Raw genomic sequence first — 15,467 nt, 5'->3', positions numbered from 1 at the left:
CTCAAGCAGAAACTAATCCTCTTTGCTACTCAAATTGCTCAAAATCTTTGCCCTAAAATACATATTCAAGTAGGTTTATTTTGTCTATTCTGTTTATATAACAATTGTATCAAATATGAACAGCCTTTTTGCAAAGTGTACTTCATACTTGGAGATTTTTAAATGGATCCAAATGGTTCTCCAAAATTAATGAGCATTATTTCTATGCAAATACAGAAATTACAGATGTTGTCATCAAGTACAACTGTTTTGCCTAATTACAGGTTATCAGCAGATCTTACAGAAGGTAATATGACATTCAGTATTAAAATGCCCAGAATGTTAATGATTTCCCTCTTCCCTGCCTTACTAATAATTTCAGGGTGAGAAGTTAAACTCAAGTCTATTTCCCTATCTTTCTGATAAGATGTATTTTATCAGTATTATCCATAATCTTTAATCAGTATATTATTTTAAAATTCTCAATATTTTTCTATTTAAAATTCCATTATTTTTCTCAGTATAAGCAATTCAGGGTATGGCTTTAGTATTAATGTACCTTTCTTTGATTTAAAATTGGAAAAAACATGAGACTAAAAATTGGGTTGTGTATTATACCTTAATGAATCTTACTTATCTTTTCCTATATAGTCAATGAAAGTCAATAATAATTTCTAGAAAACAGCAATTTTCAAAAACCACCTATTTAAATTATTTATCTGGGAGCTTATTTTCATCAAAAAGAACTAAAGTGAAATGTTTCAACCTAAGTTTAGTGTTCACATCTGGACATCAATAATTGTCTTTTTTTTTTTAACCAGGATATCTTTTTTTTTTTTTTTTTTAATAAATTAATTTACCCTTTTAAGGTTTAGTGTTCAGAAAACACTGTCACCTATTACAGAGCTCACCCTCTTTTCCATAATAAAGTATATTCCTTATTCTTTATAAAGGACAAATGTGTGAAACAAACCCTAAGACAAACCAATTTCTGGCTTTAACATGGGTAAAAAATCCAAAATTTAAACAAAAGGAAGTCACAACAAGCATTCTATAATATAAACAGACAGTATTCCACATAGTTTATTTCTCACAGTTCTCCTGACAAATGAACATTATTCAAGAACATACTGTATACACAGATAAGAAGAAACATACAAAATGTTTTAAATGATGCACAACAAAATCCAGCAGTATAAAAGAATGCATGTGAACTCTTGCTCACTGCGCAGACTAAATTTAATCACTTGTTTAAATAGTAATAAAAATACAATCTTTTATGGATCTTGTGCAGACTACAAAAGAGGGAAATTATTACCATATATATGATTTTTATATTAGGCAGTTTTCTTTGATGAGTTGCACCAACAACTCCAAATACAGAGGCAGAGGCTGTGTATTTTAAAGGAATTAATGTTGTGAATTAGAGACTTTACACAGTTACTACCACTGGCACTTTTCACCATAGTCTGTACACATCACATGATCATCTTATATAACATTACATTTAAAAAATATATCTGAGTGACAATTTTATAACATTCACACACCATGAGCTGGTTAAGGAGGTGATGCCACAGTTGCCTCCTGTAGTGCTTCGCTGTTGGTAATAAGGACAGTTCATTGTGATTACAAGAAATTAGACATCAATATGGTTAAGCAGCTCCGACTTACTAAAGACCATCAATGGCCACCACTGGGACAGTGAGTTCTTTAAAAGTGTATATCCTAGAAGCAAACACCATCATTGGTTAAAACTTTGTCTAAAGAAGTCAGTTTCTGTGCTGAAAACTATTTTCACAACAAAACTGAAAACTACTTAACTGTTTTTATATAAATACTTTGTCTTCTCATTATCATATTTATGACCAAGTTCTTTGAAACCTTTGGAATTTACTCTCTCTTGAATGTGTACTCTCATTTCCATCTCACCCATTTAAGAGCACCACCTAAAAAGCTTTAAGGGGGTGGTGAAAAATTCCCCAGGGAAACCCTTTGCTCACCAGGAATGTTCAGCTGCTGAACAGTGTTCTAGAGCTGCAACGGTGCAGAGCTGCACTTGACGAGAACACTCAGGAAGCTGTCATGCTGTGAGTGTCATTTCAGGGAAAGCAGAGAATCTTTCCAAACCGCACATAATTAACAATGATACCATTGCTATGTGTTGAAGAGGACTAGTAAACAATGGGCTCCTCCATGTCATCTGTTTGCTGGAAAGTAGTTTGGGTCAAGGTAATTATAACTGGTGCCCTGGGACACACAGTAGTCTCTGTCTAAGAATGTCTCTGACCTATAAATAGGTTCTAATTGGTGATCTTCCTTGTGAATATCTGTTTCATGTAGGCTGCAAAAAAAACAAACAACATATATACACATTATTACCTGGCACTGGATGCATTTTGGGCTATGTATTACTAAACTTCCTTATAGTTCTACCTGTTAAATCCATTAATCTATCACAACTTCTAATGAAAAGCTACTTGAAATATAGTGTGATCAAAGATTATTTAATTGCCTAGAACAACAAAGTCTAACCCACCAAATAAGGTTATTTAACTAAGAAATCTGGAAATCAAATTCACTGATGGCTGAGAAGTGCTTTGTCAAAATGTAAAACCTACAATGAAGACAAACACTTACCAGTCTGAACAAGAATCACAGAAATCTAAAGACATTTCTGGAGGACAATCCTGGCAGTGCCACCGAACGCCCTGGATAGGTTCTATGCCACAGTTATCACACTATAACAGATTCAGAGAGAAAACGTATTAAGCTGTATTTTCCCACAGTCTTCCCGCCCCCCTCCCCCATTGGGAAAAACATGATGCTAATATAGACATCCTCCTCCTACCTCCCACAAGCTGGAGAGTGGTAGAAGACAAGAATGGTTGTAAATTACATACAGTTTGTAGCAAACTAGCTGCAAACTCACCAACATATAAAAGCATATTGAGATACAGGTGAATGAGAGGGGTATTTTAAGGGATAACATTGAATCTGCTTTAATTTATTTTTAAAAAATTTAAATCACCTGCCAACTTGGGCATTTTATTCTTAATAACATTTACTTGAAAGTTACCTCATACCAGTGTACAGGGATGGTGACTAAGAACCACTACCTTAATAACATATTTTAAACTGTTACAGAACTATTTAAGTGTAGCTAACATAATAAACCCAGGCAATCACAAAATTCTCTAAACTTTTTATCTTACTAAGTCATTTCCCAAAGCCTGAAGGCTCCTACTAATCAACACACATCATGAAAAATGGCAGAGCCAGCTCTTTCTCATTGTGGGCCACTGTGGGTAGCCTTTAGTGTGTCCTGTATAGTTTTGGAAGTAAAGTAAATCTCATTTCTAGTTCCTTTGATCATTAGGTCAACTAGGATTGCCAACAGACTGGCAAACAAGTAATGGCTGGCTAAGTCTGCCATTATGAGAAGTGGAGTAGGTTTCCCCTTAAAAGCCCTAGAGCTACTAGTAAGGAAAATCTCTGGAGTAGGAAGGTCACTGAAAGATCAAGAGGGAACATTATTTAATATAATCTAAGGGCTACTCCAGGGGATCAGAGGTAAAATAATTTTGTTTCAAATTAAGTTTATCTGTCACAGCACACAATAATACTTTTATGTACAGCCCCCCCACACACACTTAATCTAAATTCCCCATCTCATTATTACCTCCTCCAGTCCCACAAAATACAGTCAATTCTAATATCTAAAAGTTTTCTCAAACCCATCTGCCTCTCTCCATTTCCAAAGCTACCACTTAAGGTCAGGACGTCCTCATCTTTTGTCTAAATTACCAAAATAACCAGTCCTCCTGCCCCCATTCGTGCCTTTCTCTCCAATCCATTCTCCATAATATGACCTGAATAATCTGTCTCCCCTACACTTTCTTTAATCATGTAGATACATTATTGTTTTTAAAGAATTTACCAATACCTTAGTCAGAGACAAATAGCTATCCCCAGCTCTAATTCCATGGCCTTTCCTAAAAGTTATTAAAACTAACAATTTCATGGTCTTTCTAAAATGCAAATTTCATGTTATTCTGCTTAAAATGCTTCAATGGTTCCCCATTCTCTTAGGCTAAAGTTTAAACTCCTTAGCAAAATTTCCAAGGCACCTCAACAGCCTCATCTCTTGCTACTCTCTGGTATGCGCTCTAGTTGTACCCAACTATTTTACTTGTTTACTTATCTAAATTCCTCATGACAACGAAAGGAGCATAAGGGTAGAGGCTGAATCCACCTTGTTTACTGCTGAATCTCTATCACTTAGCAAAGTGTCTGGAACAAAATAATGGGTATTTAAGAATTGGGGGATGAATGGATGCATTTCTATTAGCCTCTCAAAAAGAATCAGCTGAGATAACTCCAAATCTGAAAAGGAAAAATACATTACTGTTCACAAACAGCAATAAAAAGAGAAATAGCTAGATGAAAACTCCTCATTTCATATTTCACATTAAATTTCGTGAGTTCCTGGTAGTGCTAACAGTTAAGCAGGACTAGCCAAAAGGCTAGTAGTTCAAACCCACTCAAAGTCACCTCAAAAGACAGGCCTGGCAATCTGCTTCCAAAAGGTCACAGGCTTGAATCCTCTATGAAGCAGGTCTACTCTGCACACATGGAGTTACTACAAGTCAAATAATTCAACTATAACTAACAACAACATATCTATGTATCAGTCTTCTCTCTACTGAACCATAAACTTCTTCGTGTTAAGATACTGTGACACACTTACTCTTATAAATGAATAAGACAAGAGCTAAACTTACTTATACCTCTATGCTTGGAAGTTTTAGAGTTTAATGCTTTGGAAACTACCTTAAAAACTGAACGAACAGTGAAAGTAAACAGAACGTACCTTAAAGCCTACATGTTGCACAAATCCACTTTCAGCTTGCATTTGTTGAAGTTTCTGTTTCTTTAACTTTTTAAACTGCAATAGTTCTTTATATTCAGGTAAATTCCTATACATAATAGGAATACTTTCTTCATCCTATTGAAAACAACAAGACAAAACAATTAGTTTGGTAATGAAAAGAAATTAGGTGTAAGATATTCTATACTTGGAGCATATCTCAATTCAGATGTTAAATACCAGAAATACTTGAACTGCCCCATCAAAATTCCAATAGCCTTCTTTACAGAATCAGAAAAACCCCAAATTTATATGGAAGGACAAGGGACCCCAAACTGCTAAAACAATCAATCACATTTCCTCATTCCAAAGCCTACTATAAAGCCACAGTAATTTAAAAAGCCAGGTATTGGTATAAGGAGCTCTGGTGGTGCAGTGACCAAGGCATCTACCACTCCACAGAAGGAAGACTGGGCAATCTCCTTCCATAAAGATTTACCACCTTGGAGATCCAAAAGGGGTCACTATGAGAACTGACACAATAGCAGTGAGCTTGGTCTTTGGTTTTGGTACCAGTGTAATAGGCATACAGACCAATGGAATAGAATTGAGAGTCTAGAAATAAATCCATACATGTATGTTTAATTGATTTTTCAACAAAGATGCTAATAAATCTATTCAATGGAAGAAAAAAGAGTCTCTTCAATAAATGGTGCTGAGAAAATCGGGTGTCCACATGCAGAAGAATCAGTCAGGATCCAAGCCTCACACCATACACAAAAACCAATTTAAAGTGGCTTAAAGACTTAAATATAAAAACTAAAACTGTAAAATTTAAGAGGAAAATACAGCGGCCTGGCTGTAGAGCCTATTTTTAACCATGGATTATCAAGTAAGACAACAAAATCACAAGCAGCAAAGACAAAATAGATAAATGGGGCCTCATGAGAAATATTTTTTTTAAAAAAATGTCTGCCTTAGGCATTATGCCCTTTTGAAAACTATATGGGATCAAACTGAAAGCAGCAACTCCTGAAGATCAGGTAGGAACCTTAGGAGGCAGTGAATTTATGTTAATGATGGAGGAATAACTCAGAAAAGGAGCATGAGAATGGCTGCATAACTTGAAGAATGTAATCAGTGTAACTAAATTGTACATGTAGAAACTTGAATTTGTGCATGTTTTGCATATAACAAAATATTTGTTTGAGAAAAATTTTCAGGAACCATACATCCAATAGGGAGCTCTGGTGGCGTAGTTCCTAAAGCACTTGACTGCTAACCAGAAAGCTGGTGGTTCAAACCCACAAGCCACTCCTCGGAAGGAAGACTGGACAATCTACTTCTGTAAAGATGCTGTCTCAGAAACCCACAGATGGGTTGCTGTGAGTCAAATCGACTGGAGGGCAAGTTTGGGTTTTTTTTTGGTACGCATCCAATAAAGGCCTGATAACCACTATGTATATAAAACCTCTATAACTTAACAAAGAGAAACAATGCAATCAAAACATAGGGAAAGGACCTGAACAGACATTTCACCAAAGTGATAGTCAATGGACAGCAAGCACATGAAAAGATGCTCACTGTCATAAACTATTAAAGAGATGCAAATCAAAATTACAATGAGACACCACCTCAGCCCTTTTGAAAATGATCAGAAAACAGTAAGTGTTGGCAAGGTTGTGGAGAAACTAGAACTGTCATCCATTGCTGGTGGGAATGTAAAATGGTACGGCCACTGTGGAAAACAGTTTGGCAGTTCCTCAAAAAGCTGAACAGAGAACTAACATCTGACACAGCAACCAAATCCTAGGTATATACCTGAAAGAAGTGAAGGCTGGAAAACAAACAGAAACTCGTATACCAAATGTTCACTGAAGCACTTCCCACAACAGCCAAAAGGTAGAAATGTCCATCAGGTGAATGGATTAACAAAATGTGGTACACAACAGATATTACTGAGCCACAAGAGAAACGAAGTCCTGATGCATGACACAACATGGATGAAAACATCATGCTGAGTAAGGTAAGTCAGACACAAAAAGACAAATCCTGTGTGATCTCTTACATGAAATGAATAAATACACAGAAATCAAAGATTATTAAGTGGCTACCAGGGGTGGGAGGATGGGAGAATGGGGAATTTTTGCTTTTAGGAAGCAATGAGTTTTGCTAATGGTGTGCAATGATTTGGAAAAAGATACTGAGAATGGTTTTATAACTTGAAGAATGTAATCAATGTCACTGAATTGTACATGTAGAAATCGTTGAGATGTCATAGGTTTTGTTCCCATTTCACTACAGTTAAAAAATAGAGAAATACTTGTATTGACAAGGTATTTTCCACTTTTGAAACACTTCACCTTTAGGGCTCATAGAAAATTAGTGCTGCTCATTGTGGGGACTACAATCAATGTAACAAAACAAAATATGTATCAACTGTTGAATGGAAAACAATTTGCTCTGTAAACTTTCGCCTAAATCCCAATAAAAGATTTTTTTTAAAAAAAGAAAATTAGTCCTGCTATTAGGAATTTTTTAGACTAATACTTCTGGACAAAGTTTATTTTTTAAAGCAGTAGCAATCAATATTGCAGGAGACTACCTCATAATGCAGGGAAACATGACATGACTTTCACCCCTGCCACGCACTAATGCAGATCTACAGTTTCATGGCTACTTGAAAGGCTCCTTATAATCTGCTTTTCCCTAATCTGTAGGAAGCACCTCTTCTCCAAACTAACATATTTCAATACTTTCTCCTATATACATGACATCTTCAGAACAGGAAGTAAACTAATCTCTGCTCTGTACCACAGTCATAATGGCAGTACACTTCTCTCTTATTCAGAGAATGAACTGAGTTATAAAGATGACTATTAGATGATCTATTTAGAATAGACTGTAAAGAAATCAACAGTAACAACTATATAAATATGTTGAGGTGAAGTGGCCTTAAAAAATCTGACTTACATAGAAAGTCTGCTTATGATTCTTTTAAAGATGTTCAAAAATCCCATACCCTCAAAACAACTACCGAGCATCTTTATAATCAATGTGGTAATATTCAAGACCTGTCTATTTAAAATTTCTGAGAATACTGTTCATCACCCTAGATAACTTCAACATCCTCATGGATACCCCATCCCCACCCCTGACATCCCTTTCTAGACTTGTTCTACTGCAATGACATTTGCCTCCATCCTTTCTCAGTCTTCATTCCAACGGCCATATCCTGGATTCTGCCTTCAACTAGAAGTGTTTTACCTCCAAAACCTTAAATTTAGATATCCCACCAAAAATCCTGAATAGTCTCCAACTGGCCAAAGATGGGCCAATATGAGGACTAACAAAGACAGTAAAACCAAAGGATTGAAATACATTAAATATATTTAAATCCACTAGTTTGAAGGGAAAAAAAAATAGACACCCTCACTGGTCATCTTTGGAGGATAAAAAAGAAATGAACTCATTGTTTGAAAAACAAAATAAAGGGAAGAATGAAGCATTTATTCCATGTTTTCTATATGTACACAGGGTCAACAAATAGTTAATGGGTTTCTCTTTATAGAACCATCCATTGAATAAAGAAGAAATAATAGAATATCACTATTTTGTAATATCTAACAAATTAATGGATCTAGGCAATGATCCTATTATGTCCAAAAAGAAAAAAACAAAAGACAAACAGACTGATGGAAGTATATACAAAGCAGTCCTGCCCAGTATGGCAAACAAACAAATCTGAATCTCATCAATTCTCTAGCCCTACTGTCAAATCAAAGGAGAAACAATCAATAACATCCACACTAGTAAATTCTACAGAACAAATGACAAGTTTTTCAACAAAAATTTGTGAGTAGGCAAAAAGGAGAGAGAGAGAAGGAAAGTGATGACTTACTGCAATTTATGGACTTTATTTGTATTAAGATCCAAACAAACAAATTTTGGGAAAAATCATAAGACAATTGAGAAATGTATACTTGATAATACAAACAATTCCCTTTTCACAGGCATGATAATGATATGTGTTATTAAAGACATGTTGAAATATTTAAAAATAAAATGGTATAACGTCCAGGACTTGTTCCACAATAATCTGGGTCGGAAAGTGACTACACAGGTGAACCAAGACTGCCATAAGCTATAAACTGTTCATGCTGAGTGATGGGTGAAGGTGGGTTCATTACACTATTCTCTCTACTTTTGTATATATTTGAAAATCTCTTCATAAAAAAAGGTTTTTTTAAGCACATGATTAAAAAACATATCTGACTTGTTACTTAAAAGAGAAGAAACTAAGGTTCTCTGAAAAGTAGGGATAATTAGAAAATCCAGGTGCTCTCACTCTGAACTCTGGTCTGCACAATAACTTACTGATGCCTCCTCAATAGCAGTGTTCATGTGGCTATGAAAACAGGATCGGTCATCATCTTCATCCATATATACTGGAGGTTCATGGGATGTCATGAAAGTGGAAGGTTTAAAGAGATGCTTATTAAGGGGGTGCTGTCGTCTGCTTGTTGAAGACTAAATGAGAAAATAAATTTGTAATTGAGACACTGGAAAATCATTAAGAGAGTCAAAAACAAGAATATAAATGTTACTTCCAGACAGTCTATCAGAAGGATTTCACTTATATCCTTTAACACACTCTTATATGGCTGCTTTTCCTACATTGTCTGGATTTTTAAAGCACAATTAGCCTTAAAAAACAGAAATGTAGGTGAATAACCCAACAGTAAATGGTCGATGTGCTCATTCTCTCACTCATATTTGTATCCCCAATATTTATCACACTGTTGGCATTCAAATGCTGGCTGAACTGAACTCCTCTTAAAGTCAATTTATAGATCAGAGAAGATGAAGTAGCCTAAGCTACACATAAAGCTATCAAGAAAGAAAAACTTGCACAATGCAATGAATGTCTAAAAATATCTAACACTGACTGACTGCTTAGTCCATGTCAATGTCATTTAATTCTCACAACATTCCTTAAAAGTATTATCACCTCATTTTATAGGTGAAGGAACTGAAGCACTGGGAGGTTAACTTTCTTGTTCAGTGTTGCAGCTAGAAGTAGGACTGCAAACTAGGTCTGTGTGGTACCAAATCCCTCATTCTCAACCACTGTGAAGACTGCCTCTCTTGATTGACAACAAAGCTGCCATTTCATGTTTCAAAAATCAAACTCGAACACACTTGCGTTTCTTCATTATTCCACTTGTTATCATCATTCTGGTCTTAGCTATGAAAATGTAAGGTGTATAATATAGCTATAGTTTAGAAATTAATCATGAAAATTAGACTTGGACATTGCTTATGAAGGTCCCAAGATTTCAAAGTTATGTAATGAACTCTACATATCTAATATAGATAATAATATATTTGGGAAAAATTCAAAATATTTTAAAAATAGGCAAATTAAAACTCCCAAAGCTTAGTAAAAACAAATAAACAAACAAACATTAACTTGTAAAATATGGAGCTGCAATGACAAAATTTTTAATTGTAAAACTACATAAATAGCTTCAGTAAGGAAGGTAACAGTATTAAATATATTCTTAGCTTTCCTTTATGTGAAGGGTAGCAGTGGTAAAGGGAAAGGGAAGTACCAAGACAATTTATAAGGAAAGGTCAATTATGTGCCTTTATGTATTTATTTATTTTTGCAGTAACAGCAAAAACTAGCTACAGTATGATGCAACGTTCTTTAGAAAACAACACAGAATAGTGGAATAGTCAGGATCAAGATCAGTGGTTCTCCAACTTAACTATTTATGTGACTAGACAATTTACTCAACATCCCTTAGGCCTCAGTTTTCTCATATATGAAAAAGTTTTAGAAAAGTACTGGCACAAGGCATTCAATGATATATGTAACAGCTATTAATTATTAGCAGTAAAGTGGTGGTGATGATACCATCTAAACACTTTCAGAACTGTAGTGAGGATTAAATAAAGTATCTTAATAAAAATTTTTGGTTTGGGATTTATGTATCACACTTAAAAACAAAAATTGGTGGTGTTTATTAAAGAGTCAAACATCCTAAAAACTAACATCACAAAAATGTCTTTCTGATATACAGTCTATGTAAAATGTTTCAAACAGCATTCATTCACATAAACTAATCTACACATAAAATAATGAACAATCACCGTTGAAGTTCATGGAATGGCACTGAGTACCAATAATGGAATCCTACCCTGCGTTTATGCCCAATATAACTAAAGGTTGGAGTAAACAAAATGTCAAATATAAAACTGAAATAAATTCTGACAAAAATGTACATTTTCAGAGATTGTGACCTTGATGAGCTTAATCTAAGACACAAAGGTCACTTTCATCTATTTTCATTTTACCTTTTTGGAGTACATATATAAGTTTGGTGTTCTTCCTGGGACTGGAATGCCAGCTTTCGTTAGCTTTATGAAATACTTTTGCACTCGGCTAGCAACCTAAGGAAACATGACAGGTCTTTAACATACTGGTATTACATATAAGACATAAATGTTTTTTAAAATAAAAATATCCATGTATATCTAATTAATGCTAACAATTGAAAATTGGTGATAAATCTAAAAATACCTTTATACCACCACCAAAGACACTCATTTTTTAAAATTTAGACCCCCCAAAAAAAATCAATAAAATAAACTTGTCTGATTACAAGGCTAAACACATTTTCAACTTGTGAACAGTTATTCTTGTACCATACAAATACACCCATTAATACAGATAAGAATGTGAAGGAGAAAACTACTAGATACAATTTCAAAAAGACAAAGAGGAAATACAGAAACTAAGGCAACGTTACACATTGGCACTGGATTTAAATGAACCAAGAAGTACATAATTAGTGCACTTAATAAGAATTCAAGACACAGTAAGCCTATTAAAAATTTTATTTTTTTACTGTTTAGTAACAACCCAAAGCAGAATTCTAATTCTCTCCTTGTTTCTGAAATTAATATAAAATCCTAAGAAGAAAAAAACACATACTATAGCACTCCATAGATGAAAGTGACACAGCAGATCTGCTGATGACAGCTGCATAAACTTCATTAAAAAAAAAAAAAAAAAAAAAAGACAACTGTCAAAAACATGCCAACAACCTGAAGCCATGTCCTCAATTACCTGTTTTGCTGTCCTATTGCCCAGTTCATCTGCAATTTTCTGCCAGCGCCGAGACTCTACTTCTTCAGGAGGGTATTTCAGGAGTAGCTGCTCAAGTTTTTTCTAAGCCAAATCCAATACCAAATTTTAAAAAGTAAGTATTCAATTTGAAATACTAAATAAATATGTTTCTAAATAAATATGTTCGCATTTCATTTCAAAGTACAATTTCCCCTCCCCAACTCTGAGGATTAGATTACTAGAAACCCTCACGATAGGAAAATATCCAGCTAGGAAATTAAGATGTCACAGGGAAAATGAGATTACAGAATAAATCTATTAAGGACCTTCTATTCAGTTAAGCAGAAAGAGAGCACATGAAAACAAAATATAGATAAATAAACTGATATTTTATAAATATTTTTATGAATATCAATTTATTTATTTCCACTGACCCTCTTTGCTTGCTAAAAAATGTGTAGGTTCTCCCTTACAATTCTGACAAAAACACATATAAATTCATGTGGATTTAGACAGAATACTAAAAAGAGACTTCTCCCTCTTTATGTGATCCTCCATTCAAGTTTTTTATTTTAATATTCTCACCGACCTCTCCAGTTCTCCAGTAGTCCTAAAGACACAGAGTGATCTGGATGCTTGAAATAAAGATTTCCTAAAGCCTTTCATAAACTACTAAGCTTATAATAGCTGTGGGGAACCCTCATATGAGACAGAAATGCATCTCAAAACGCATCTGAAACAATTCTAGCTGGATGCCAGAATGTGCCAGAGCACTCTGACCTGGCTCCAACAGTACCTCCACAAGAAAAACAAGAATGTACTTTGAAGTTCAACTTCATTTGGCCTCATGTTTTTCTCTTTTCGAAAGTTGCGTTATAAAAACGCCCACTCCAATTCATCCATTTCACTTCCTCTTCCTACAACCAAACGGGGGTTCATGTATTCTCAAAATTTTACATTCTTGAAGTGTGCAAAAGGTATACAGAAACTAACTCTGAATATTTTAAATTTATGAAAAGGGAATCCATGGTTAAGAGGGATTAGATACAAAAATATGTACTTTACTCATAAATACTGACTCTAATATTAGCAGTTTATTATTTTTTTGAAACCTATACAACTTAAATGTATCTATTACCTGTTCTTCTACAGTCCATAATTGGTTAAATGTTTCAGGTTTGGTATCATCACACAGGCGTCCTCTTATCATCTGTGTATAGAAGCAAGGCTTTTGTCAAGGAAAAAAACAACACACTACCCTTAGGTAGAGCCAAATAACACAAACTGTGTAAATTTTTTATTAATTTCAAAATATTTGAGTAAATTATTTTTTTAATATACAATGTTTTATTGGTTACAAAATGCTTTCACATACCTTTATTTCATTTGTTTTTATCCTCCTAGCAATCTTATGATATAGATGACAGTAACTTCATTTTCAAAAAAAAGCAAATGTGGGTTCAGAATGGAAAAGTAACATATTCACGGAGGTTCACCTAACTAAGACTGGCAGGGCCAGGACTCAAGTCCTATTCATATTCTACTGTATAACAAGAGCTATTATTTTTAGAGTAACTAATATGTTTCAAGGAGCTCTGGTGATGTAGTACGTAAGGCATTTGACTACTAACCACAAGGCTGGCAGTTCAAACCCACCAGCCACTCCTCAGAAGGAAGACTGGGCAATCTATTTCTGTAGTGAAACCTCAGAAACTCAAGGAGGGGTCACTATGAGTGAGATCCGACTTGATGGCAGTGAGTTTGGAGTTTAATATGTGTCAGACATTATATTAGACACATTGCATATGCTATTCATTTAATTCTCATAATACCCTACAAGGTTGTTGTTATGTGCCGTAGAGTCGGACCCGACTCAGAGCGACCCCTCCTTGGGTTGCCGAGGCAGTATCACAACGGAAGTAGATTGCCCAACCTTCCTTCCAAGGAGTGGCCAGTGGGTTTGAACCGCCAGCCTTCTGGTTAGCAGTCAAGTGCCTTAGGCACATAGGCAAAATTAATTCCTTTTCATATAAAAGGAAATTGCAGTTTGGAAACTTGCACTTAAGTGGTATCCTAAATTCTACATTTAGAAAGTGGTGAAGTTGGGATTACAACCCAGATTGCTCATAACTTCAAAGTTTTAAGAACACACCAGCAAAATGTGAAAAAGTTTTGTCTACAATTCAAAATTTCCTACTCCAACACTTAATACTATTTACCTGAGGACGACTGTTGGAGCCTTCTGGACCATCACTCAAAGGCAACATAGAATATGAAAGGGACTCCCCATCCTTCTTAGGATCTAAAGGACTTTTTGGTCTAGCAGGTAAACCTACTAAAAACAAGGCCAGGTACAAAATTATTAAAGCAAAACACTGCAAGATGTTTCTCTACTTAAAATTCTTATCATTTAATTTCTTACCTTTATCAAAAACTAGTTTAACTCTCCTAGTATGTCTTTTACGGTTTTTAAATTCTCTTTCAAAGTTCCCAAGGCTATTGGTATATTGGTCCCATGAAATCTCAGGTAACTGAACAACCCTCTGTGGATATGGAAGCCCTATATCAGCCTGGGGAAAAAAAAAAAAAGAAATTTCCTGATTAATTCGAGAAATAATCAACTATAGTCAAATTTTCATTTGTCTCCAAATCCAAATAATCAGCTGGGCACTTCTATAAACTATTTGAATAGTAATACAGCCTGAACATTAAAATGGTAAAGAAGATAACAAGTAAAAGAATGAATTTGGCAAAACATAAGTACTACTTTTAAGACAGAGTTCTAAGGCCAAATTATAACTTTAAACATAAATACCAAAGCAAAAGAAGGTAGTACTCTCAAGAACAGCATATAAAATGTGCTTGATTATAAAAGATAAGACTTGATACAGAGAACTTATCTGAAATATATCCTCATGTTCATGATTTATACATAAAATGATTATTTCCAGAATCCATAAGCCCTTATCATATTTATTAAAAAGTGTACCATTCTAGATAGAAAGAGATAAGTATTGATTTGGGTGAAGAGAAGGGCAATGTACCAAATGTGAGTGATCAATATAATGGCATTAAGGAAGAGAAAGACATAGGTACGTGGGAGGTACAGACAATAAAGATGAACCCTTTTGCATATATAGTGTGGCGTTGTCAGTGAAGGCAAACATGGGTATACGGGTGGATAGACGGGTGGACAGGTTGAACTATTAGGTATGTCTATGAAGCAGGGAGAGTACCCAAGAACAGGTTTAGGGTTGGCAGACAAAGGTCCTATAAGTTTATGGGAATGATCAGAATTCCCAGGTATATAGTAGAGCTGACAAGTGGCAAGGTTGCAGTCACTGCTTGGTCACAGCCAGCTAACCAGAGGGACCGAGTAGTTGAACCTGTGGGCTCAGGACCATAGTCACAAGGGACATCAAGCTCAATTGGCATAACATACTACACAAAACATTGTTCCACATCCTACTTTGTTGAGTA

The 15,467-nt window shown here is 34.9% G+C and overlaps 1 protein-coding gene across 1 annotated transcript in view; it reads right to left on the bottom strand.

The window, feature by feature from the left end:
* Nucleotides 1-2,178: 2,178 nt before the first annotated feature.
* ZZZ3 (zinc finger ZZ-type containing 3) overlaps nt 2,179-15,467 on the bottom strand; it is a 63,033-nt gene continuing 49,744 nt past the window's right edge. Inside the window, exons 3-11 of the mRNA XM_042781746.1 lie at nt 14,410-14,557; nt 14,207-14,319; nt 13,126-13,197; nt 11,988-12,089; nt 11,213-11,308; nt 9,227-9,379; nt 4,853-4,987; nt 2,620-2,720; nt 2,179-2,323 (exon numbers count right to left, since the gene is read on the bottom strand). Coding sequence (XP_042637680.1) covers nt 2,179-2,323; nt 2,620-2,720; nt 4,853-4,987; nt 9,227-9,379; nt 11,213-11,308; nt 11,988-12,089; nt 13,126-13,197; nt 14,207-14,319; nt 14,410-14,557 — 1,065 coding nt within the window. The remainder of the gene's footprint in view (nt 2,324-2,619; nt 2,721-4,852; nt 4,988-9,226; nt 9,380-11,212; nt 11,309-11,987; nt 12,090-13,125; nt 13,198-14,206; nt 14,320-14,409; nt 14,558-15,467) is intronic.

This window comes from Orycteropus afer, unplaced genomic scaffold (genome assembly GCF_000298275.1).
Source record: "Orycteropus afer afer isolate SDZICR_OR568_19922 unplaced genomic scaffold, OryAfe1.0 scaffold00164, whole genome shotgun sequence".
Taxonomy (NCBI): Eukaryota; Metazoa; Chordata; class Mammalia; order Tubulidentata; family Orycteropodidae; genus Orycteropus; species Orycteropus afer.
The sequence above is the reverse complement of the archived record's forward strand: the minus strand, read 5'-3'. Positions and strand labels throughout refer to the sequence as shown.